This window comes from Clarias gariepinus, chromosome 8 (genome assembly GCF_024256425.1).
Source record: "Clarias gariepinus isolate MV-2021 ecotype Netherlands chromosome 8, CGAR_prim_01v2, whole genome shotgun sequence".
NCBI lineage: Eukaryota > Metazoa > Chordata > Actinopteri > Siluriformes > Clariidae > Clarias > Clarias gariepinus.
This window is the reverse complement of record NC_071107.1, coordinates 10,487,062-10,514,960: the sequence shown is the minus strand read 5'-3', so window position 1 is coordinate 10,514,960 and position 27,899 is coordinate 10,487,062. Positions and strand designations below refer to the sequence as shown.

The window sequence follows — 27,899 nt, the reverse complement described above, 5'->3', positions numbered from 1 at the left end:
CTGTGCAAAAGTCTTGACCCACCCCTCATTTTTTCTTTTTTTGCAAAAAGAGTCAAACATTTTTGTACTTTTAATGTAGTCTTGGATAGTCTTACTATCCAATAGCTATAAGATTAAAGTTGCAAGGCTCAATAGATTTATAGTATGTTGTCAGATAGTCCTCCAACCTTTCTGAAGGAACTTTGGCCCTCATTTTCAGTCCAGTCCCTGTACCTGACCATTTTCAAAGGAATGTTTTTTGTCTGTTAAGCCACTTTGTGACCTATGAATCAATCAAGCATGAAACACCGTCCAACTTAAGGCATGAACCAGTGAGAAACATGTGCAGATGATGACAAATCATCAGGCCAGTGATTGTCATATTGGTGATGCCGAATGCTGAGTGGTTAGAATAGAAGTGAGGTTGCTGCTGAGGTCCTACTGAACTTGTATCTCTGAGCACCTATGTACATTTTCACCTCTGCATACTATCACAGTAGTTTCAATTTAATTTTATATAAAGTTTAATTTAATATGCATAATTTCATTTCATTTCATTTACATTAATTTTGTAGAAATGAGGAGTGACTCAAGACTGGTGCACAGTACTGTAAGTATGAATTTGCTATAAGAGGTGGAGATAAGTTATTTTATGACCTTATATAGTATTTAAAAATAAACCAGTTTGTTTATTGATTGTTAGCCTATTAGATTTAGAAATTAGAAAAAATGCAAACATAACCAGAATTACTAAAAACAGTTTTAATTTACATGGATGCTATTAATAAAATGTTTATGCATGTCACCAAGTTTTAACTAGCCGTTTGTTTAAATGTTTTTGGAAGTCTTTTTGGATCTACTGTAAAAAAAAATTTCTTGACATTTAAATATACATTGGATTTTGGACATTGGAAGCCGTTTAGAAAAAAAATAGCACAAGGAAAAACCTCATTTACATATTTTAACTCTTTTAACACAATTTGTACAAGTAGTTCTTGTAAATCACTTCCAAGATGATTACCTCATGCACACTCAAATAAAAAAAAGTGTAGTTTAGAACATGTTTAATTTAGAGCTGTACAACACAGTGTTACTCTATAAAATATATATATATATATATATATATATATATATATATATATATAGTGGAACCTTGGATTACGAGTATTCCACAAGACGAGCAAATTTTTTTAATCAAGTTTAACTTGAAAAACGTGCATTGTCTTGGTTTACGAGCACCGAGTATCATGTTTCACGCATGCGCCTTTTGTTTTGATGCCGAGCGTCACGTGATCTGAGCCAACGGTTTTTCTCTGTCTCGCGCTGCGGGATCGTCTCCCCTGCTGGGTCTTAGTGCTCGTCTCTTACTGGTATAATCAACATCTGTGCACGCGTGTACTGTTTACTATAACACTGTGACTACATGTGTGTGTGTAAAACATATTTTATTTTGTGTTCGGAAGCGCATGTGTACAGCGCGTGTACTGTTTCTTATAACACATGTGTGTGCGCGTGAGTAAGGCAAAAAAAATTCTCAATACAGAGGATAAAAATCTATTTTCTTCCTTATGTGTGTGTGTGTGTGTGTGTGTGTGTGTGTGTGTGTGCGTGTGCAAATTTACAAACATTAAATTTACAAATGTAACATTTTTAAATATTAAATATTATAACTTTTACATTTATGGCATGTTTGATAAATGGCTGAGTAGGATAGGTTTAACTATATGTCTCTCTTTATATGTAACAGTATGAAGAAGTTTATCAAAAAAAAAGTAAATTCTCTTTTTTGTTAAAAGTAAAAAATAACAAGCCATTTACTTCTCAAAGCTATTTTAAGCTATTTTTTAGGATATCATTAGGTTAAGTGTAAGTTTAGCATCAGTGAGAATGAGGGTAAGAAGGAGGAAGCACAAGAAGCAATGCACCCATCGTACATGGTGACCATGTGCTCGCCCTATCATCCGGAGATCGCTGGTTCGAACTCCGGTGATGCTGTTTTCCTCTCACAGCCGGAGGCGCAGAGAGAGCTGATTGGCCGTGCTCTCTCAGGGGGGAGGGATGAGAGGTACTTGCGCTCCCACATTAATCACGGCTCTACAGCCAATCAGGGGCGTCTGTGAGCTCGCGCATGCGGAAGGAACGGCTACCGCTTTCCTCCGAGTGTGTTACTTCCCTCCTAATTGTGCGTGAGCAAGCAGTTCGAAAAAATGCGGTCGGCTGACATCATGCGGTTCGGAGGAAACACGGGATAGTCTTCGCCCTCCCGGCTGAGTGGTAGTAGTAGCCTTAATGTGGGAGCCCCCTAGTGACGGGGAGGAATTGGCTACGACTAATATTGGGGAGAAAATTGGAAGAAAGAAAAAAAGTATACATGGTGACCACTGTACAAGACTCTGGAGGCAGTGTTATGATCTTGGATTGCTTTGGTTGGTCATCAATATCAATGTTATATGGAATACAATGGAGTCAGGTGACTGGATTAATTTTTTTTTTTTTTATGTCACTGCCAGGAGCACTAATGAAATCTAAATGCAGTCCAACGAAAAATAAAAGTGCATGGCATTGTTTTATCAGTGTATCTCTGACATAGTTCTTCATACTGTATGTGTACCCATCTAACATTTTTAGGATTTATGTCTCTAACTGGTCAGTTTTCTTCATGCATTGAGCACACCATCATTTTACATCATCCAGCTGTAACAAAATCTGATGCAAGATCTGTTGCAGGGTCACATCAAACCTACAGAGTACTTTAAAATGGCAGGTCCTTTGCAAGCTGGGTTAATTCCTGTCCAGTATGATCAATAAAGTTTGTAGTAACCTTTTTACTTTGTAGACCTCTTTGATTTGGTGGGTCCTAGCAGTGGGGTCTAGAAATCTCTTTTGGCCTAAGAGGAGACTATATTAGCTCTGTGAATCATTGGAGGCTTAGCATTCTGGGTGTCCCCTTACACGCCATATAAGGCCCCCCTCCCCCCACCCCACCACCCCAATGCCTCTGCGCTATCGGTTTCTTCAGAGAGACGCCTATTCTTAGGCTGTCAGTCCAGCTCATCTGAGCAGGCAAGAACCCTCTTCCTCTTGTTCTTGACTTTTTACTGTCTCTTGCACTCATTCCTTCGTATTAGTTAGACTTTTGCTTCAGCCTGTATTGTTTGTTGTACTATTGATTTTTGCTATTTAATTTTTTTCATTTATTTTTATAACGAAGAAAAAGTTTTGCTTTACTGATTTTCCCCCTCTCATCTTTATTTTTAATGTATTATCTTTTTTCAGAGGCTACGTAGCACCTTCCTGATCTTCACCTCTATTTTTCCCCAATCTTTTGAAGGAAGACATACAGACAAAATAAGAAGGCTTTTTTTTCATCATGAGCACTTATACTGTGACACTTGCCGGATCTGCACCATGGGGCTTCCGCTTGCAAGGGGGCAAGGATTTCAACATGCCTCTCACCATCTCCCGGGTAAGTCCAGAATCAAGTAACGCAAGTCTAGTTCATATTCGCTGATCGTTTAAAATCCACTCACACTGAGAACAAGTGGTGTTCACACAGGCTAATATGTATGGCCTGATTGAATGAATAAATGAATGAAACTGTTAAGTTACTCAGGATGCTCTGAATTAAGTGTTGGTTTTGTTTATGTGATTTATTTAATTGAATTTAACTTTCAGTGTAGTGCTATTATACCAGGCTGACTTATAATGTAAGATTGTATTAATGACTATTTCTATTGGGGCTTTGATGTATATGGTACCATTATGCAAAGGAGGATAATTTCAAGACAGTGAAACAAATGGCATTTCAGGCTTGTGTTCTCCAAGTTTATTATTGCTCAAAATGGCATTCGTAAAAGTACCTTATGGGCAACAGGTTAAATTAGTAGTAAGAATAAAATATAATGGTCATGATGCTATAGGACAATAATCACTAATTAGCGTGGTGTTACCAAGTGTTTTTATTTATCATATTCACCTTTTTCCACTTTTAAAATTTATATTTACATCACTTTTTGCAACCTAGCGGTTTTGTTTCTCTTAAAGCCCAGAGCATTGTTTTGAATTTTTAAAAACATGAAGAATTGAAATTAAAGGTAAAGAAACTTCATGGGAGCTTCCCAGACCTCAAAGAATTTTGAACATTTTCTCCCGGGAAACTTTTCACGTGTTAATCCATTTACATGATCATCCATTTTAGAAAAGCAAAACTTGCATATTAAAATGACCCTTTATTATAAACCTTCAGCTCTCAGTATTGTCAAAGTTATTCTAATAGACACAGCATCTGACCAATCAAATATGAGAATGTGGTATGAAGTATAGTAATACATATGCAGGTCTTTTAGGGTTTCTGCATTAAGTGTTTATATGTAGGGATACTATTTTGTTAGTGTTTGTGCCTAGTGACATGTTTTTTTTTTCAGCTAAAGTTCTAGTCTTTTCTATTCTTAGCTCTCCAGTGAGGAACAGTTCATGACTCAATTGTCATTCTAGCTTTAAAGGCTCCTGAAAAAAAAAAGACATGTGCAAAGGGATAAGGAGGGCTTACAGTAGCAGTTGGATACAATCTCCATGACGCTGATCCTCTCCCATTCTGTCACCACTTTTCACATGCCTTGTAGTCAGGAACAATATGTGTCCACTCATTTTCCTGGTTAACATCACTCCTCTGACGTTAATCCCCCTTTGTGGCCCATCAATGAAAAAAAAAAACGGTGCCAGTTTTGCTTTGTGGAAACACAATGCCGTAGCCATGATACGTTTGTATGTGGGTACAGTATTTTGGTTTTATAGTAAACATATTTGGATGCACTGAATGTCTTGTTTTAGGCGGATTCCTTTGGTTTGGACAGTATTTGGCTGGAGAGTGGTGGTTAAATTTGGATGTGTGAGTCAGATGTGAAGGCTTTCCCCCTGCAGTAAAGGCCTAGCAGCAGAAGGCCTAGTCAGTCACTGCAGTGACAGCTGAGATGCAAAACTTCACTCTGTGCAAAGGGGCTCGGTGGCATTCTGCTAAAAATACCCCTAAATAATGGCAGTTTCAGTTACACACATAGGGTTGTAGAGGTACTGAAAAAAACCTGCCAGGTGTTAAAGTGATTTGAGGAAGTTTCTGTGTTTGCACAATTGTCTTTGTGTTCTTTGGGATATTTTTTATTAGCATGCTTTAGGATGGGATTAAAGTGAACTATACTCCTGGTTCTCATGCACTGTGTCTCATGGTTAATGAGTTATGGTGACTTTCTGGATGTTTTTGATGACTATGTTGCCAATATTCAAAATACCACACTGCATTCCTACTAATTACATAGTGCGGTTTGGATATTCTGCATCCACTAAGGCAAATCATTTAAATACTTATCCTAAAAATTGTGAGTTTTTATTAGTGCACAAAATAATCCCCAGTATGGGGTAAGACATGACAATATGCAGTGTAATATATAATAAACTGATTTCTGTTTCAGACACACCAATTTATTTTCTATAAGCTATAAGCTAATTTTATGGTACAACTAAAATTAATTGTATGTTTTCTGTTGTCACTTTTTTGTATTAAACGTGGAGCAGGAGAAATGATGAGTAGTATTGGCCACTATCAGATTTTCTCAAGTGGTACTTAAATATCAATTTCTTATTTTTGTTTCATTTAAATTACATACACACTTCCACTTACAGAGTTTATTTTTGCCCACCCAGAATTGTTAATTCAAAGCATTACTTTAGTTTTTTCCATACTACTTCTTTTAATTAACTAAAATCTTTATTAATTGGCATTTATAAGGGCTTGGCTTTGAAAAAAACAGATGGCTCTTAGGAAGCATTAGATTGCAGCTCTTATAATCGAAGGCAGCAGATGAAAGATATAAATACTTCTATATGAAGTTAAAAACCTACTAAAGGAGGCCAGATGGGATCAGTATACAGCAATCTCATTCAGGAGGCATTCAGGATAAAAAAGGGGAAGACTACGAGATACCAAGATGCTGGGCCTCATTTATCAAGCTGTGTATGAAGAAAACCTTTTCAGAAATTGTGTAGCATTAAGACTTTATTTGTCACATATACACTACTAAACGCTATATTTCCCATTTTTTTTCAGTTGTATAAACTAACGTGTAATGACTTATGTTAAATTGGTTAAACTTTTTTGAGATGGGGCTTCACAAAATGTCTAGTGTTAATTAACTGCATTCTGAAATTGTACTTGGTTCTACGGAGACTTGTAAATTTGGTGGGACTATTTGGGACGATGTTTAGAAAAGGACATGTGACAATGCAGTCATTTAAAAAGATTAATCATCGCCTTTTAAATTTATTTATAGGGCAAACTCATTTTGTTGGGCGTTTAAAAATCATTTTTCTTCCTGGCTGACTTAATATTGAAAATAATCAAGCCACAAGAGTAAAATATCCAAAAAATCTATTGCTTGCTGGAGAGGTCTCACATAACAATGGTGTAAATAGTCACTATAATTTTACAGTAATTGTAACACAGTGATATTAGACTGGACTCTAGTTAATATCTAGTCATTAATGGACATATTAAGTCGTGTGGATGCAAAAAATGGTTCAGCTTAAGTAAACTGTAGGCTTATTATATATTTTTTTATTATCAGAGCCCTGTGATATTTGATCCAATAGGACAGTGGCATTCGAAATGGCTCCTGTCATCAGGTAGTAGACCTAAATGTCAAACATCGCTTACACACTTTCTGATTTATTATATCTGCAATGCTTTACTATCTATTCTCTGCAATAAAATTTACTAGGATACATGATTGGAGGTATGAGACAAATAAGCAAAATGTGAAGTTTAATTGACCAAGGTTAAGGGTAGGGTTAATAGTATTTAGCATTTAGTAGTATGTAGGAATATTTATTTACAGTAACACATACGTCACTAGAAATACCTTACAAAGATACAATTACAAGTGAGTGTGTGGTAGATGACACACTGGCATGTATGACCCAACAGTTCTAAGGTTCTAAAGTATTTTTTTAATCATACCACATACCATTCCGCCAGCTTCTAAGCATTACATATTAAACTGTAATAGTTATACACATGACATTTATTGGACTGATCTTTGGTTTCCAGAAAGGAGATGAAGATCAGGTTTTATGCATGCAAACATGCATGCAGGGAGATCTGGTGTTTTCTGACATCTAGGGTGAGTGAATGATGTGTGATGGATGATGGAACAAGCAGTGAGAATAAACAGTGGAAGGATGAGGAATTGCTGATTTAACTGATATTTGGGTAATCTTTTTGAGCAAAACTGCAGAGATCCCACTGAAACCGATTAGTGTTCAAAACAAGTACCCAAAAAAAATTGATGTGGTATTTGGATGCCTGGATGGACAGTGGAGCTGTGCAATAAAGCTTGTAATGAGAAAGGAATGCTTTAATTACAAGTCTGCACTCATCCATCCAACTTTTTTGTTTTACCCACAAATTAATGAATCAAATTCTTTATCCATTTGTTCCAGTTACATAATATCCATGTTAAAAACAAAACGTTTTCTACTTTGATGCACATGATGGACGTTAAGTGGCATGAATTTGGGGCTTGAACCAGTTAATGTTAAGTCTTATTACTTTTATTGATCAAATATCAGGAGCCTCCAATATTCTTAAAAAAAAAATAATAATCCCGGCAGCCTCTCCTGGCTTGGCTTGTGCAGTGAAAGAGCCAGTGGCTGAGTGTGCTGACAGGCATGGTTGTTTTTAGTGCCCTGTTGAAGGTCAGCTCAGCACTATTGGAGAGTTATTTATATATATATATATATATATATATATATATATACAGTATATATATATATAAAAATATATATATATATAAAACTCAGGCAAACTAGCCTGCTCCATCTTCTCTGTGGTGAGTATGTCAACTGAAAGACTTTTTTTTACAACATTTTTTATAATTGTTAGCTGGACATTGTCTACCTTGATTTAAAACTGGAAACTTGATTTAATAGCTTTACTAAAAAAAGGGCATTTTAAGCAGTATCCTGGGAAGAAAAACAAGCGGTGAGATAACTGTGCAATTGTACATCCATGATTTTTATCAAAAATCTACTTATTAATCTCTTACTGAAATGAGGCACATTTGTCCTAACATACTGTTTACTTTCTTTTATACTGTATCTCTAAACACTAAACCATTCATTTGTACTAAGCACACTACTATCAGATTTAAATGCCAGTTATGTGGACTCATTCAGAAATGTAGACACAATGTACTAACATAACCTTAATGTCGATCCAGTATTATCTTATCTTCTTTATTTTCACTTTCCAGTCTCAGTAAGTGGTGTTAATAATGCAGTTGAAAATATCAAGAGTGGTTTGCATCATACCAACCCCAACCTTTATCTTCTTATTTCGTATGTATTTCCTCTCTTTTCCTTTTTTTTCTCTCTGTGGCCTACTTTCTCCCCTTTCTGTTTTCTTTGGCACACAGAACAGGTCTTTTTTGTGTGTTTGTGAGGGAACAGGAGATTTCAACAGGGGTATCAGCCACCCATTCACCCAGGAATCAACTGGTATGAGCTGAGCGCAGAGTTAAAGTGTGAGCCAGTGCTGCTAATCCCACTTTCAAAGCCTTTGTTGTGACATGTTGCTTTATTATTCGTCACTCTTTTAGTTTGGTCTAAATCGGCTTAAAAACAGATCAATGAAACAGAAGTGAAATGGGGGTGGCTTGTCTTTACTTTTAAGTACAAATCAATAGCAGAAAGCATCCATTTCCTATCAATCCATTTATAATGCAGCATATTAGGTTTGTTGGTGTTGTTTTGGGGTTTCTGTTGAGGCGGGACGTTGGTGTAACACTTCCAGGGTCAAGGTTTCAATTCCCCCCTCAGGTTGGTGGTCATGTTTTCTCCGTGCTTGGTAGGTTCCCTCCAGGTACTCTGGTTTCCTCCCACAGTACAAAGACATGCAGATTAGGCTAATTGTTGTTTCCTAATTACACATGATGTGTGTGGGTTTATGCCCTTAAATGGATTGGAACTCTTTCTAGTGCCCCGAGTTCCCTGGGATAGGCTCCAGGCCCCAAGCAACCCTGTACAGCCTGAGCGGTATAGCGAGCGAGCGAGTGAGTGAGTGAGTGAGTGCTAGTGTTCTGTAATAGATTAATATGAAGGGAACGCCATTTGTTTCCCAATTATCATTTTAAATAAAAGATTCTAAAAAAAAAGTTGTAAAAAATAAATAAATATATTATTTGGTAATAAAGCAAGAACAGAAAGAAATAACAAAAGCTTGAAGACCGTAGGTGGTTGTGGATGCAGGAATAGTCGAGTATTTATTTTTCTTTTCAGCTCAGTAATCCAAAATATTGCTAGAGCACTCCACTCTACTGCAAAACCTCTACTTGTTACTTAAAGGTCTTACACACATTCCATGATACATAATATGCTTGATTCATTTAGTTTTTTTTTTTTTTTTTTGGTATGTTATTAGGCATTACCCACACAGGCCATCCCTTCATGATGGCTCAAAAGTAATTCTCCTAAGTAATTTTGGACCTGGTTTCAGTCCACATTGGAATTCAGGTCAGATTAAAATTAAACACAATACATAGGCAGCATAGGCAAAAGCTCCCTTAGATTGGCAGTGTTACACTGAGGTGCAGTAATCACCTGTGTATCTAAGTAAACTAAGCCGTTGCATGAACTGTAGACTGTACCACATGATAAAATCCATCAGCAAAAATCTCTCATCAAGCACCTGCAGAGGTTATTCAGAGGTTTGGAGTCATTAGCAGTAGTTTTTCACCAGCATCAGCAGCACTATCACCACACTAACCTTTACACAGATATTAAGAGTCTCAGACTGCTCCGTGACTCAATTACAGATGACATTTACAATAACGAGGATGAATGGTCTCTATCATGTGGTCATGTGATTACTCCCTAGACTAGTGAGTTTAACTGTTGCCCTGAGGAAAGAAAACAACAACTAGCCAGTGCTACACAGATCTAGCCTAAACACAATTCCAAAGACATCAAATCATTCAAGTGGATGCACCAGAAAACATTTATGAAATCACCAGGACTAATACAATCTTATCATGATACCTAGGTGCTGATTTGATTTGTTTAGTGATTCTGTATTATGATTTTATAAATATCCTTAATATTTTGTAATTATTGAACCTACAGTATCTTCACTGTGAATGTACAGTAGCTGATATAATACGACTCTTCCTGTATAACAGGAGTAATAGTGCTTTTATTGACAATAAAGCATCCTTAAATATATTTTAATCATGACATCATTCTCTAATTAACTCGCCTTTATTTTGAAATATTGATAGATCAAGGAACTAACTTAAAGCTGATTTTAGGGAATGATATGCTAATATGTTGATCAGTGGTTTGCCATGTTTTTACACAGATCACACCAGGGAGCAAAGCCGCTTCAGGTAACCTGACCCAGGGCGACATCATCGTAGCCATCGACGGTGTCAACACTGATGGCATGACTCACCTGGATGCTCAGAACAAGATCAAGAGTGCAAGTTTCAACCTGGCCCTGACCATGCAGAGGTAAATTGACCTGTGATGTGTGTGTGTGTGTGTGCATGCATAATACTAAAACATTCAAGTTTAATATGTCTATACATCTTATATATTAAATACTTATCTAACTCTTTTAAACATATCAGATTGTTGGCTTCAATGGTTCATGACTTCACATCATTAGTAAATGCTTTGAGGGGAAGATAGATCTCTTATAATCCATGGTTGCACACAAAATTGAACACAAAAGGTAATTTGAAAATGCCAGTCAGCCTTTAACATCGATCTTAGAGCTGTGAGGGTAAACTGGAGTACCTGGAGGAAAGACATCAAGTATGAGACCAAAAGAAAACTCTCATACACGGACTAGCGACTAGATTTGAAACTCAAGCCTATAAGGGCAAAGTTTCTTGTGTGTGTGTGTGTGTGTGTGTGTGCGTGTGTGTGTTCATGTCTCACTGAAACACTCTTTCTTAAGCAATTGCAAGTGGTGTTTATAGTGCAGTAAAGGTGATCAAACAGACATATTAGGAGTTAGGGGTCTGGTTGTTATATTTGGCTCAACAAGCCTAAGCAACACGGTGGCGTAGTGGATAGCACTGTCGCCTCGCACCTCCAGGGTCTGGGTTCGATTCCCGTCTGTGTGCATGGAGTTTGTATGTTCTCCCTTGGTGAATTACCTCCAGGTACTCTGGTTTTTCTATCCCTGTACAACAGGATAAAGCAGTACAGTATACGTAAATGATGCACGAGTGAATGAATGATCCCAAGAAATCAAGCAAGTACTCTTTTAAGATGCTTGAAATAAACAGCCTTCTTATTTTTGTCCTAACTCCACTATCCTGAAGGATTTAGCGGTTAGTACAATCAAACAATTATCCTCTTAATTACCAGGTGTACAGAATAAAAAAGGGTAAACCTGTCCCATAGGTTTCAACTTATTATCTGCTATATATTTCTAAAAAGCGGCATTGTAATATTTGTTATTACAGTACATGCCTTCATATTTCCGTACTATATTTTTTTATCTTTCATTTTGGAAATGACCAATCAATCTGTACCTCACTTGTTTGTGCCTTTATTTATGCAATGTATTTTCATTTTTTCCCATATATTTGTGTTGGAATTCAGGCTAAGTGGTTGCCAACCCAATTTTTATAAAGTGTAAATGCTAGCTGAATTTACCATATTTGTAGAAGAGAAGGAAAAGCAACTGATTTACCACTACCAGGTCTCTCAGGTCTATTGTAAGATGTGGTGCAGTGTTTTGCCAGATAAAGGTCACAGAGGATCATTTCTCGTAGTCAATTAGCCACACCCCTGGTAGTTTGATGGGACCAATACGATGTGAAAACACACTCAGAGAAGCACTGTGAGAGAAATTGTATGGTAGGGTCAATCCTGTTTTATCATGCAATGTTGTTTTTATTTGCAGATTCTCAGCATATACTGCTTCTGTAGTTTATAAGTGTACATTTAAAAGCACCTGCTAAATGAAACATGTTTTTCAAAGAATATGACCCCTGTTAAGCAGTCTAGTAATTTCTCATTTTCTACGCTTATTGCCACTCTAAAAGCAAAATCTTTTATGCTTTTGTGAGTTAGTTATTTTAAAGAAATTATGCTGAGTGCTAAGTGAATTGTATTATTTCTCTATGTTGGTTTTGGAACAGCAAATTATTCCCTTAAGTCCCAGAAAACACATGATTCCAAAAACAAATGTACATCTTCTGTCTTACATTATTTCAACAGAAATACCAGGCCAACAGACTTGCAGTTCCTGAACAAACTTGGGCTTTACATGTTCTTTGAATAAACGTTTGATACTGATATAATGATTATACATGTATGATGAGAAAGCCTTATTGTTCTAACATAAATATATTAAATATAGCAATAGTAAAATAACAAAAACATTAGCAGCTGAAGTTTTAAATCCTGTAAGGCCAGCACTTCCTACTGATGCTCGATCAGATTGAGATCTGGAGAATTTGGAGGCCCAGTCAACACCTCGAACTGTGATGTTCTTCAAAAGATTCCTAAACAATTTTTTGCAGTGTGTCAGGGTGCATTGACCAGCTAAAAGAGGCCACAGCCATTAAGGAAAGGCGTTGACACAAAGTGTTGTACTTGGTCTGCAGTTATAGGTAGGTCGTACATGTCAAAGTAACATCCACATGAAAACTATACCCAAGGTTTCCTAGCAGAAGATTGTCCAGATCATCACACTCCCTCTGCCAGCTTATCTTCTACCTATAAAGCATCTTCCCTAAGTAAATGGCGACCTAGCTGTCCACATAATATGAAAGAAAATGTGATTCATCAGACCTTTTTCCATTGCTCTGTCGTCTATTCAAATATACTTAATTTTCTTGTCCCAATCAAACTAAATCAGAAGAAAGCCATCTGCAAAGTCCCGTCTGCAGTTAAAAATCGCCTGTCGCTAACTGAAAATGTCTTTCTTTCAAAAATGGCCTTTTTCTTGCCACTTTTCCATAAAGACCTTTTATGGAAGGCCCCATAATTCTCCCACCTGAGCTGTGGAGCTCTGCAGTTTCTCTCCAGAGTTACCACAGCCTCTTTGCTGCTTCTCTGATTAATGCTGTCCTTGCCCGGCCTGTGAGTTTAGGTGGACGGCCACGTCTTGGTAGGTTTGCCGCTGTGTCATACTCTTTCTATTTTCAGATGATGGATTGAACAGTGTTCCATGAGATGTTTAAAACTTGGGATAATTGTTTATAACCTAACCCTGCTTTAAACTTCTCCACAACTTATCTCTGTCCTGTCTGGTGTGTTCCTTGGGCTTCATAATGTTGTTAGTTCAATAATGCTCTCAAATCACTGGGGTATGTAAGCAGGAATATTAGTATACACGCAACATGCCAGTAGCCTGATGTGGTTGTGGTACTGCCTAGCAAATTCCACTGAATGGTTTATTGGCAAAAAAAAATAAAAAAATCTACTTGCTTGATTATAATGCTGGACAAGATGCACAAGAAATACAATGTTTCTACACATGTTTTTGTGCATATTGCTTAATTAGAATGTAAAGAATGTGGTCTCATCTGACCACAGGACTTTCTCCCATGACTCCTCTGGATCATCCAGATGGACCCTGGAAAACTTTAGACAGGCCTGGACATGGGCTGACTTAGGCAGGGGAACTTTCCGTGCGATGCAAGATTTGAAACCATGACGTCTTAGTGTATTACTGATAGTAGCCTTGGAAACGATGGTCCCAGCTCTCTTCACGGCATTGACCAGCTCCTCTTGTGTAGTTCTGGGCTGATTCTTCACTATTCTTAGCATCATTGATACCCCATGTATCTACTTAGACTTTGGTTGATTGTGGGGTGCACAGGTGTCTTTATGACAGCTAACGACCTCAAACAGGTGCTACTAATTTTGAATCATGAGCAGAGCTGGACTTATCAAAAGCAAAATAACAGGCCTTTAAGGGTCAGAAATCTGTCTGATAAGCAAGTGATCAAATACACAGTAATTTACAAATAAATTGTAAATTAAAAAAATCATGCAATGTGATTTCCGGATTTTTCTTTTTAGATTCTGTCTCTCACAGTGGAAATGCACCTATGCTGAAAATTGTAGACACCTCCATGATTTCTAAGTAAAAGAACTTGCAAAATCACAGGGCGATCAAATACTTATTGACCTCACTGTAAACTGATCAGCCATACATACATTATTGTAATTTAAAATATATTTTTAGTTCTAAAATAAAAATGAAAATGTATTTCACGTAAGTAAAAATGATAATTTTTTTTGTGCCACCCTATATATGACATGGCTCATTTTTGCTTTTACATAAATAAATGAACGACTGGAATGAATGAAAGAATGTTTCACACACACCTACACAAATATCTTTAAGAAGAAACCTATGAAACTTACTTTTGCCTCTTTTTAAGGATTTTGCAGAAATGTGACATTACATTGTCATAAAACAGATTTATCTCCTGCATTACTACAGCCTTTAAAAAAAAAAAAATCACGTTCTTGCATTACAGTTACTAAAGAAGAGTCACTACACTTGGACACAAAATTAAAAAATGCTTTATGCACGCACACACACATGACCACGATGTTTTAGTAAACAGTACGCATGCGCACTGCAACTGAGCATGGGAGATAATTACCCATAATCCCGCAACGCGGGAGAGAGAAGAACCATTGGCTCAGTTATGGCCATGTGACAATCGACAGACAAAGTGGATGCACGCTACTCGTCAAAACCCCTCTCTTCATCAGGCTAAAATTTCTTAAAAAATTTTGCTCGTCTTGCAAAACGCTTGCAGATCGAGTTAGTCGCAATCCAAGGTTCCACTGTATGATGTTCTGTGTCTCTAGGCATAGTATATACATTTAGTGTACTATTTACTACATGAACACACAAACATAAGAACATATTGGAGACATGCAACTGAAAAATGTGTGTACTGGGTCTGTGGTAAATGTGAAACCCTTAAACCAAATTCTGTAGACCAGTAAATGTTTCACAGTAACCACAGACCCAGTACACAAATTTTTCAGTTGCATGTACATGTGAACAATGTAACATGCTGGGAGGAGAAAGTGTGTAGATTGATTGAATTGATTCTAGTTATTTCTAGCTCACCCTGTTGCAACGAGTATGTAGCTGAAATTGTTCCTGAATATTGTATTATTTAGTTCCCAACCCTGGTCTTTGAGGACCTCTTGCTCTGCACATTTTAGTGTTTAGCAGGGAAAACACTAAAATCTGCACGTGATGGGATGGAAATAGATATTTAGGTATTCCTCAGCTCTGCCTTTATCCTCTTCTCCCACTGAGAATCAGTCATGTCTTGAAGATGAAATGATTTTTTGTGTCACATTTTGGGGCTTCTCTCATAAACAAACTTTGAAATATCTATGTTTTCTTGTAGGTCAAAGCGCCCAGTCCCAGTGTCCATGACTGCACCAAGAATCGACACTTCAATTCCTGTCATCCCTCATCAGAAGGTACATGCTAGCCAGGCTTAAAGCGTTTGTGTTTACCTACTTTTAATCCCAGCAGACCTTGAGTTTCCTACACCTCCAGCTATGAATATAATGTTTGTGAAGATTTTTTGGTGGAGCTTCTGCTTAAATGTCCGCTTTAACAAGAATACTTAAAAAAAATGGCAAAAAAATGGGGCTGGGGGTGTCAACATTTGTTAAAACTCTGCTAATGCTAATATTGCCCTCCAGTGGCTGCAAAAAAAGTGCAGGTAAATTCGGAAAACCAATTTGTTGAGTAGTTTTTATTTTAGTTTAAAATCATTTATTTTCTGAAAATAAAATAAATGACAGAAAAAAAAATAAATAATTTAATCCCTGACTGTAAAAATTAGACAGGTGGTTCCAAGATTGGAGTGCCTTTAGCTATTTTAGGTCTAAAAATTTTTAATAGTGAATCTACAAGATCTATTTACATTTAACCATAATTTTTTTTATCGTGTCTCGTATGCTTGCTCTCCATTCATAAATAAATAAATAAATAACAATTTTGAGTTTTTATCATGAAATTAGCAAACACTGAAAACCTTGCACTTTGTTGAACAAGCATCTAAGCTTATTTATAGACATTATATTTAACTACATTTTTAAATTATGGTTTTAATAAGTATTATAAGTATTTCCTTTCAGTTCCATGTTATGGAATGCAAAATGTACACATTTCATAACCTGTAATAAAGAAGTCATGGGAAAGTATGTTTACACAAGACATTAAATGTGTTGACATGACTACAAAATTAATTAGATTTTTATTAAGCTTATTTTAATTAAATGAACATCTATTGGCTTGGGACAGACCAAACACATTTAATAAATTTTAATTAATATTTTCAATTATTTACTTGAAACATGCACATTGGTTATTTCAATAAAATGGAATTTAAGCGATTCTATGGGACACAAATAGCATTACATTTATGGAAAAGCACAGAATCATTTGCGTTAACCAGACACGATGCATTAATTATTAGATGGTTTTGAACATTTGCTTAATATCTAGAGCAGTTAGATGTTATGTTTATGTGTTTGCACTTAATGTTTAAGGTTAAACCCATTCAGTTTATTAGATCAGTTAATATAGTCTTATCTATAGTCATACAATATAAATGTTGCCACTATAACAAGAATAATTATAATAGATTTCAAGATGACATAGTAGTTAGTATATCACTTATGTATTATAGAGGTTAATGTGTCACAACGATGCTTTTTTTTAATGATCTAAAAGCAGGCCCCCTGGGAACCTACTTTTGGGAACCACACATCTAGGTCTCCTCCTCACGACCTGTCCTTTTTATCCTTTAAGGGTCATCCTTATCAAATCAATGGTGGCCTTGCTACCTGTGCTGAAACAAACTCCTACCACTGCAACGCACAGGAGCTCAGCCAGTCCTCTAGCACGCAAAAGAGCCAGCAGTATAACTCCCCAGTTGGACTGTACTCAGCAGAAACGCTGAGAGAAATGGCCATGCTTCAGGAGAGAGCTAAAAGCTTGGGCTCAGGCAAATCACTGGGGTATGTAAGCAGGAATATTAGTATACACGCAACATGCCAGTAGCCTGATGTGGTTGTGGTACTGCCTAGCAAATTCCACTGAATGGTTCATTGGCCAAAAAAAAAAAAAAAAAATCTACTTGCTTGATTATAATGCTGGACAAGATGCACAAGAAATACAATGTTTCTACACATGTTTTTGTGCATATTGCTTAATTAGAATGTAAAGAAAAAAAAAACTTTAGCGAATGTTAGGCAAGTGATCCGTCCCATCTGGCTGCTAATAGGCATGTGTTGTGTGACAGAAGGATGACAGCAGTGTAAAAAGCAGTTGGTAATTCAATACAGCAGTGGTTCCCATACTGTCTAGGCCATCAACTCTTTTGGGGTTTACACATGCCAGGATTCACACATGGATTCACACATGCCAGGATCATGTGTGATGCACAATACACACCACAAACACTGACAGGCAGATTGATTGCTTTAACACAAGCTTATGTTATGTAAAAGTCAATTACCTCTAGAGGTAACATTTGCAATCTTTTTCACACATTCAAACTGTTGAATTTGTTTGAACAGGTATTGGAGGCTATAATTACCCACAGATTATTTATATGTTCTACCATTCGACTGACCTTAACTGGTCAACTAATTAGGTTTTAAACCTGCATCAGAATTTAAAAAAAGAAAAAAAGAAAGAAATTTCTAAGTGTACCAAAGCCCAGTTAATGATCCAACCTTAGGATTTTCAACACTGATCTTAAAGAGGTCCTGTTATGATCCTTCATGCAGTGTGTCATGTAGCTGTATGTGAACATAAACTATCTGCACTATCTGTGACGCCAACAGTGCACGATAAATAAAGTTTTTGTCTATTAAAAAAAAGTCAGTTTACATTCGCCTAAACGAGTCGTTACAAATCTATTTTTACTCCACGTCCCTTCGTAACATATTTGCATAATGTCCGCCCACATTCTACGTCGCGAACAACTTGCCCGCCATCTTACAATTAACGTTACCACACTCTTGTTAATGTGACCGAGCATTCATGCCGGGTTCGCTTAAACATGTTGTAATATTAAAAAAAACAATAAAAACTAGAGCACACAAAATCCTTTTTAACTGTTTATTCTCCACCATTCACCAAAACTGAACTTAAAACTATAGTAATAATGGTGGACCAGCGCTGCCGTTATTTGTTTGGACGAGAGAAGAAGTGATTGCTGTGGATCATTTTCTTTCGAAGATTTTTTAACCGGATTATCTTTGACTGGACATATTCCCCGGACTTCTCACCCTCCATCATCGGCCTCTCGGACTTCATTAACCCCGGTGAGACCGAACCATACTCGGTATACTCGGATAACATAAATACAATAAACACGGACTTCTGACATTTTCCACTCACTTGCGTTCACATACACATACCGTTTATTATATGTAGTTTGTTAATATTGTTATATCTTCGTTTGGTTGTGGTGCACCTTTTTCGTTTACTTTATTTAGTTTTGTATGATACAGGTTTGCTTTATCTATTTGTTTGTGTTTGTCCTTTTTGCTCACAGGCCTTTTAACGCAACACTGACACAAAGATAAAAGACTTCTTGATTTTTGTAGCCATAGTTAATATAAAATTAGCTGGTCGTTACACGGTAAAACCGACGCCATCTTTTCTATGTATTGACGGGTCTCCAGAGCTGTCGTTCAGTTATGGTAATGGGCGTTTCGTTTTCCGACACATGCTGTAGCGGTGGACCAGTCATAAATCACCGTGTCATCTGACCAATCACAGCAGTGAGGGCTCACGGAAAGGAGGGATTTAGACAGACTGAATCTTCGAACTGCTTCACACGAGTTGGTTACGAATCATTTAGAAATGGGGTAAAATTAAATCTATTTTTGGAGAAAACTAAAGTGTTTTTTGACCTTGCATACATGTAAACCTGTTTTAAGAGACTCATTAAGCAATAGTAGCAACCTTTAAAAAGGCATAATAGGAGCACTTTAAGATCTAATGTTATATCTAATATTATAATTGAAACGTTTTATCTTTTACTAATTTAATTCACCTACAACAGACTGGAAAAGTTTGCGGAATTTTGCAGATAAGGACAGAAATATTTGTGACAAAACAAGTGACTAGCGGCCATTTTTATAGTTTCACAGATGTTTATTTATTTTCACATTTGAAAATCTTCAGTCTTTATTTATTAAATAAAGATTTGTTCAAATGTCCGTGTGCAGCTTCATCTGATCCCTTAAAATTGTCCTGAACAGAATTGGTTTTATTTTGGTTAGTGTGTTTGTTTGTTTGTTTGATAATAAAAGCATTTCATTTTATCCATAATTTTTTTTTTAAACATGTATAGTATTATATATGGCCAAACATTTTACAACACATGCCAGTCATTGCCATATTTCCTCCTTCACTAACTTGTTCCTACAAAGTTGGAAACACAACTGTTTCAGATGTCTTTGTATACTTTAGCATTATAATTTCCTCTTCACTGTAACTAAGTCCAGTCCTATTCAAGCATTACAATGCCACTGTGCACAAAGCACAGGAACACATGGCTTGCCAGCGGTTGAGTGGAAGGGGTAGTCTCCAGGTTATTCTCCTTAGTTATGCTCTAACATCACCTATGTGTTATGTTACTACAACAGCCTAAGTTGGACTTTATCTAGAATTGGGAGTTCAAAAATCTATGTGTGGGATGTTTACTTTCAACCATTAACAGACACTTAAATATTATTTATGTTACAGTATGTAATTTTCCTTAGACATATAAATGCATTTTTTTCTTGGTGGAATGAGATTCAGTTCTTTAAAAGTTTTTTGATTTACCATTTCTGTTTACATTTTAAAGAGATTAGTGTAGTCAAAGGCGTGGGTGAGAGAGAGAGAGAGAGAGAGAGAGAGAGAGAGAGCACCTGTTGCATCTCTCTCTATAAAAGGCCATGGATTGTCAAGGTTCAGATGTCTAGCTGCTACACTGATATATCTTCCTTTCCTTTCACAGCTCAACTCCTCTAGAGGTTTTTTTTTTTTTTTTTTTAGGATGAAATGATTAGTTGACAGATAAAAAAAATCCCATTCTAGATTTAGGCCATGGCTATGGATATTTGTACTCAATCAGCCACAAGAGCAATGAGGTCAGGTAAGAAGGGCAGGGTTGCAGCTGCTGTTCTAGTTCATCCCAAATGTGTTCAATGGGATTAAGGTCAGGGCTATGAGCAGGTCAATTAAGCTGTATAATTGTGTGCTTCCAAATTTGGAGAAGGTCCACATATAGGTGTAATGGTCAGGCATCCAACCTTTCGGACATATAGTATACATTGTAGTGTTTAAGTAGTGTATATTGGTTGTACACTGGTTTTAAAGTTTACTCTAGGTAATAAAATAGGTAAATATTATGAATGTAATATAAATGTAAATATGATCGATTTGAATTTAAATTGAAATATTTGAATTGAAATATAACTTGTCTATTAAAAATGTAAAAATGAATACAGAATGGCTGATCTTCAACTGGTGATGAACAAGAAGCAAATTTAGAAACAGCATCAGATTGTGACACACTTGACAAGATGTTTTTTTTTTCCTCTTCTCTTTATTTTTGCAATCATAGGTTATTACCAACATGCCTACCAAGTTAGTACCATGCCCCTGAGTGATGTAGTGCTGTGTTTTTATGTGCATGTCTGTGTCTGTGAACTTGTTTAGGTTCTTGACTTTTGTGCACTTCAGCATTTTGTGTATTGCCAGTTGAAATCTGCGAGTCTGTAATTAATCTTGTTTTGCAGAGTTGAGAAAGCAGAATTTCTTTGCCTGATGTACACGATCAGTTAAAAATTTGGACACAACTTTTAATTCCATTGTCTTTTTGGATTTTTATTTCTTTCTACATTGTAAAACAATGCTGAAGTCATTCAAATATGCAATAATCTCATTTGAACAGTTGATATTGAGACGTGTTTGCTACTTGTGCTCTACAAAGCCTTCATAATGGCTCTAATTTGAGGTGCTGTTAACTTGTGTGTCCAAACTTTTGACTGGTACTGTATATGGCAATGTGTGGCGCTGTGTTGTGTCGTGCTGTGCTCAGGAATGACAGGGCTGTCAAATGGATATTATATCTGTATTATCTCTGTAGCTGCATGTTTGTCATATTCAGAGATTACAGTACATTGAGATCATTGGTTGTGGCAAGCATGATGGTGAACTTTTACAGTATTGTGATGAGATTTTAGACGTTTTTTTATTCTGGGATTTAAAGGAGCTAATGTATATGTGTTGAAATGATCATTTCAACATTTGCAATTTGCATTGCTGTGGAATGGATTAATCCAAGAAGCATAAATATTCTTCACCTCAGTGCTTTAGTTCTTCCCCTTAGGTTAAAACGTTGACATATCTAATAATTTTAAATTTACAGATTTACTTTGTTGCTCCTTTAAAGCCTTAAAGGCTTTTCTCGGGCAAAGGGTTTTTGTACGTTCTCTTTCCTGCCTGTCTTACCTTCTAGCCATCACTGCAACACTTTTCTCCTTTCATGCTCTTCTTCATCCCTTCTTCCTCTTTGTTTTCACCTCTTCCCCACATCCAACTAACTCTACCACACCAGCAATGAGTATGTGCCCAGTTTCAACCCCAGTGCCCTCAAGGATACAGCTCTTTCCACCAACAAGCCCATTGAAGTAAAGGGGCCGGGAGGCAAGGCCACCATCATCCATGCCCAGTACAACACTCCGATTAGCATGTACTCACAGGACGCCATCATGGACGCAATCGCTGGTCAGTCTCAGGCCAGAGGGGCTGAAATGTCCGGGTAAGCCCAAATGCACCGCCTTGCCTTTTTCCTTTTCTTTTCTCTCCTGCTTGCATGAGCCACCCTCCCCTTTGTGCTGGTCAAATAGCTGTGCTTGGTTCAGCTGCTGCAGTGTGCTGAATTTGGTCAATTATCTTTTTCCAACATCTCTTTCTTGCTGTCGTTTGTGTAGTTTGGGTACATGCTGAATACCGAGAGTGCTGAATGGTTTTATTATGACTTTTAGTTGGGAATGTTAGCCATATGTGACGACTCTAGTCACATATTTCAAGTGTATTGTTACATCTAGTTTAAGTGTTTTTGTTGTTTGTAGATTTTATTATGCAGTTTTATGAACACTTTCAATTAAAAGGTTGATAACAACAGATGTTTTAGTACCATAAAGGCATTTTGATAAAGCCTTATGGTTGGAATTTATTTCAAAGGCAAATTGAAAGAGTGTAGTTAATGCACAGGAATACATTTATTTGTGAATCATATGGGATTATTAATAGTTCTATATATATATTATCGTTTTCATTGTGGGAAGTAGTGAAGAACCATGAAACTCATGGTCAAAAATTTAGATGCCAAAAAAAGCATAATATTCTATCATTTGCAGAGCATTTTTGTTGGACATTCCATATGTGTTGTTTCATAGTGTTATTTACTGTTTTTCTAATGAATGTGTATAAGCGTGTCTAATTCTATAATTGTGTTTATTTTTTATGTTAGTGAAAAGTCATTGGTTCCATGTTAAACCTTATAGATAGAGTGGACATGAACAGAATGATCTGTGTAGTTTGTTAAATTGAGGGTTGTGGAATTTGAAAGATATCGACTCTATTAAGCTCAGTGGAACTGCAGGAGCTTCATATAAGTCACATGGGTCTGACCTTTGGAATGCATTTTTGCGCATAATGAGAGTTGTGGAATTTGTCTTTTATTACTTATATTGTACTGACAAACATCAAGGAGTGTACAGAGCAGAAAGATTTACAACGACCAATAATACAATTTTTAATAGGCAGATTAGAAAAAATACTAAATATCCCTTTAACACATCTCATTGATTCCTTTAATGCATCTCTCTTCACTCATTTATTCATTTGAATGTCTTTCAGTTGAACGGGCATGATCGAGTTTCTTGTGTGTTTGAATGCTGTAATAATGTATGTTAGACTATATGTATTACAGCTCCAGTGTTATACTCTTAGAGGAAAAAAGTCCTTAATGTATACCCTTACAATAGAACGCTTAACTATTCAAAGAACTCACGAGGAACTGTCTCTGATCGTGAAACTGAGTTTGAATGAGTTGAACCTGAAGGGTTTCACTATCAAATTTAGGTAGATCCCATTTTATAAGGATTTTTTTAGGAACCCTTATCAGTCTAAAGAACCACAATGAACACTGGTTTAAGAGTGTATATGTTGTATATGTTACAGTAGGTACTTTATGAGAGAATACTGAAGATGTTTCTGTAGGAAGCTAGACAGAACATTGTTATGAACATGTTTCTAATGGCTCTCTGCCACTCCTCACTCTTGTTCATCCATGGCTCCACCATCTCTGTGTGCCCTCCTGCTGTCCTTCTATGCCCCTCTGCTGCCTCGGCTGGGTGACCATTCCCAGCGATGAGGCTCTGTCTGGCTCTCCCATTTCGTAAGTAGTTCTATTCATGTATTTGTAAATCACGTAGGTCATTCATTCCCCTACAGGGCAGTCTCTCTGGCTTCAATACGTTTACACACCTTGTCTCTAAACCCTGACAATCATTTCACTTCTCTGCCACCCTTCTTTTTCACCTGTTAGATGTCTGAGTTTGAATGATGTACTTTACTTCACTGTGTTACTCAGGGGGACATAATTTTTTGTCATCCAAATAATTTCTAGTAAGCGGTCAATTTCTCCCAATTTGCTTGTGTTACCAATCTCTCCACCACCAACCAGGGAGGCTGAGGGCTAGCACATGCTTCCTCCATTTTACGTTGCTGCTTATGCAAAGTCACCGCACACACATTTAAGAAAGCGCAATCTGCACATCTAAGCCAGTTTCGGACTCCTGGCTTCTGATTTTGCATTCAGGGTTTCATGAATACATTTCTGCTTCAGTACCATTAGAATAGTGAAGGACGGTCTGTTGAAATGGGCTTTGGTCACTTTGGCTATTTTCTGTAGTGATTGTTAATTATTTATTCACTTATAAGATCTACACTTAACATGGGAACTGCAATATCACTGCTCTACTCTGTCATCCTTCTGGGCAAGAGATTCATGTATACTGAATGTTTGCTCTAGACAAGCTTCTGCTGTTTAGAAAGCAGTCATGTCCCAATGCCTTTCCTCTTCCGTTTGTCAGCTTATGCTTTTCCATCTGTACCTTAGTGAATTAAAAAAAGCACAGCAGATAAAACCAGTAACTTTACCTTTTTTAGCACTGTGACAGCTACTAATATCTATTTGCACTGTACTAAGTTCCAGCTGGGAATTATTTAATAAATATCACAAAAGGACCTTTTTGTAGTAACCCAGTCACACAGTAAACTCACATAAACCTTGAGCCATGCCAGCTGAGGAGTGTGTGCTTTACGGTTGCGGCTCTTTCTGTGGTTGCAGTAGTCTGCCTGTTAAAGAGCGTGTTATAGACAGTGCTTCCCCAGTGTATCAGGCTGTGAATACCAGAGAAGAAGTGCTGGACCCTGATGAGTGGACACGGAGAGCCGCCCACCTGCAGTCCAGGTCCTTCCGTCTCCTTGCCCACCTTACCGGCACTGAATACAGTGAGTGTGCCCTCCAGACCCACACACACACCATTTAACCTTCATGTTCTTTTTACGTCAATAAACGATAATTTTTTATTATTAAACACGTAAATAAACGTGTAATAATATACTGTGTAAAGATGTCCCAGCAGTTAAAAGGACATTTTGTGTTTATTAAATTTAAAATAGAGTGCTTGGTTAAGATTATACCAGTTTCAAAGCCTGGACATAATTAATGCACTCTTCATAGAGAAGGATTACTGAGCGCTAATATTTTTCTCTCTTTTTTTTTCATTCTTTCTTCTGCAGTGCAAGACCCAGATGAGGAAGCTCTTAAAAGAGCAAGGTAGGCAGATAGCAGCAGCACCCGGTGGCCAAAAACATCATATTATTGACTAGTTGAGATAAAACTTGATTTGAAACAAAAAGGACTGACATGCACTCACACAGCCTGACCTCTCTCTGTGCTGAACTTTAATATTATTTTAATAATTTCATATTTAATTTCATACTTCACCCACACGCATTTTCTCACAGCTTTGAATGAGATGATCTCAGGATGTAATCCTTAACGATTGTAGAATTCTGCAGCATATTTTTTGAAAGAAGACCAAACTAGAATCCTGTTAGTAAGCTAAGAACCTTTATCTATATGATAAAATAGTTGAAGAACTTTTTTTGGCTTTTCGGTCATTTCGCACATTTTAAAGTGATATATAATGTCAGGTACAGACAGGATAAAGTATTTAAACAGACACAATTTTATATTTATATACTTTACATAAAATGTTATATTTATATAAGGGATTAAAATTAAGCAATCATTACATGCTAGATGTGTAGACTTTTAACCTTAATTTAAGGGTATTGACAAAAATATTGTAGTAATTGTTTAGAAATTACCAGCTTTTTTTTTTTTTTTTTACAAAGTTCCTCCATTTTCAAAGGTTTAAAAAGAACTAGATGGCCAGTTGTGGTCTGTTTCTTTTTTAGTTTATTAGTTATTTTATGATAGAATAAGGAGAGAATAATCTGGCATTGATTTTAGGTGTTGAATTTACATTTATTGGCTGTCTATGGGAACTCTCAGTATATGGTCCAACGAGTTGTCGATGCAAGTGAAGGAAGACATCATTAGGATCTATCAGGGAAACTATCAGGGAGATAACAGAAACTGTGGCCAAATCAACAATTTAGTACATTCTTTAAAAATTTACTAGCGAAACCTGTACTAGCAAGTCAGCGACACCGAAGAGAACTAAATTGGGTAACTGCAGAATACTTCTCATTCACAACATCCAAGAACCACCATAGAAGCCAAGAACACTCTATAGAAGGCCAAATTAGATTTTGCTAAAAATAAGTAAGACGATAATTAAGTAGATAGATAGATACCAAAAAAGGACCCCAAGGCAAATGAAATGTTCTAAAAATGCCTGACGCCTACCTAACCGAGCATGCTCAAAACTCCCACAAATAAGCAGCACAAAGGTTCTTAAGGGAGGAAACTCAGCAATTTGTAATGTCCATAGGCTGCAGAATTTACTGCAATAATTAACTGCAAAACTGTAAAAAAAAAAAAAAAAAAAGTACATATAATTTTTTTTTAAATGTTAGTTAGTTAATTGGATGAAAATGTCCAATTATTTTAAACTTTTGAAAATGGAAAATTTGAGAAAGAAGAAATGCCTAAAAAATTCTAATTAGTTAGTGCAGTTTTTTGTTAAACTCCTTGAAATGAAGCTAAAAGGCTACACTTTACATTGTATTACTGTCCAAACACTTACGGACTTATATGCCTGACTTTAGATAGCAGTGTTTTATTTAAGGATGAATGTTACAGGAAGTGCAGTATAATTGATCACACAGTGACCTTGGACAGTGATCTTAGAGTGGAGGTTCTAACTCATTGCTTTCTCCCTTCTCCTCTTTCTCTTTCCCTTTTTGTCTTTTTCTCTGTACCTCTCTTCATGCCACAGGGACATATTTGAGACAGGAGCTAAAGGCCCTCGTTTTGCTAAATTGAAAAACTGGCACAATGGCCTGTCAGCCCAAATCCTTAATGTGTCTCAGTAGAGAGCTCAGGACAGACAGCGGTAGGCAGATGATGTCATGGAAAGTAGTCAGGCAACGCATGTGAGAGAGAAACGTGCAAGAGATAAGTCAAAGTTGGTTCATTCACCACAGCTCTGTGGACAGATTTTATGTTCCCTCTGTATACTCTCCCTACGCTGTGGCAGAATGGTAGAACGTTTTATTGAATGTATTGGCCATTGTGTAATGTTTTTCATGCTGTCTCTGTATCTGAATCTGTATAAGAATCAGCAAATAAAAGCTGTTGGACTGTTAATTGAAAAATATTGGACAGGTTTTTTGCCGTTTTTGCTTGTATTAAATTTGCTTGTTGACATAGGAACTCGTAAAATCTGCAAAAAAGATCTGGATAATAAATTAAAGGGAACGTGTAATCGGGTGACCTATGCAGTATAAGTTGATTATTGATGGGGTGATCGCACCAACAGAACAGCCATTCATTAAAAGATTAATATAAACCAAATAATTAAGCAACTATTTAAAGGTATTATAAGGTCTGTTTGTTCTTATTTAATTCTTGTGTCATATTCAATTTAGTCGATTGGATAGTGTAAATAATGTAGTTCATCTATGAAATTAATTTATTATAAGGCCTTTTTTGGTATTTGTTGAATCATTTGTTATTTAGACATGTTTATTGGGAGAGCAGATATTTAGCAGTGCTTAGAGCATGCAGTGCAGACATATGATCTTCAGCTTCCAGTTCTTTCTTGCAGATCTTAAATAGAAGTTCATAAAAAAATATATATAGTGCCAGGCAGAGTTATTAAAAGCCTTAGACATGTCTGTTTCTTACTTTACTTACGAATATAAACAGTCGGTGAGCTGTTCTGCATTTGCTGTTCTGAGAGTTGAGGTTTTGCAAAGGTTTGCCTACTCTTAGAATAAAATTAAAACTGACATACGTTCCCTCAGAATGACCCATAGTAGATTTTCTTTACTGAATAACTGTTATGTCCTTCAAGCTAAATCATGTTTAAAATATTTATATTGACACATCTGTGATGTGTTTAGTGATTCTGGTGCTAATTTGTTGCTTGTTGCTTTATTCTCATAAGTTGTGTGCTGAGCTTATTGGAAAAAAAATAGCTGGGAAATTCTTTATCAATGTGGGATAATGTTCATGTCTCATTATTATGCCCCCCCCCCAAAAAAAACAAAAAAAAACAAAACAGTAAGAGCTTCTTTT

The 27,899-nt window shown here is 36.6% G+C and overlaps 1 protein-coding gene across 3 annotated transcripts; it reads left to right on the top strand.

Annotated features, from left to right (window-relative positions):
- Positions 1-3,258: 3,258 nt before the first annotated feature.
- Positions 3,259-26,966, top strand: ldb3a (LIM domain binding 3a). Of its 3 annotated transcripts, XM_053502379.1 has the most exons (9): positions 3,259-3,445; positions 10,385-10,536; positions 15,435-15,510; positions 20,673-20,695; positions 21,669-21,872; positions 23,487-23,516; positions 24,471-24,634; positions 24,926-24,962; positions 26,596-26,966. In XM_053502379.1, the coding sequence occupies exons 1-9, from the start codon at positions 3,350-3,352 to the stop codon at positions 26,690-26,692; spliced, it is 879 nt and encodes a 292-aa protein (XP_053358354.1). In that variant the 5' UTR covers positions 3,259-3,349; the 3' UTR covers positions 26,693-26,966. The 3 variants fall into 3 exon arrangements, with proteins under 3 accessions (XP_053358354.1, XP_053358355.1, XP_053358356.1); XM_053502380.1 differs by lacking the exon at positions 23,487-23,516; XM_053502381.1 differs by lacking the exons at positions 20,673-20,695; positions 21,669-21,872; positions 23,487-23,516 and adding an exon at positions 16,853-17,061.
- Positions 26,967-27,899: the final 933 nt, after the last annotated feature.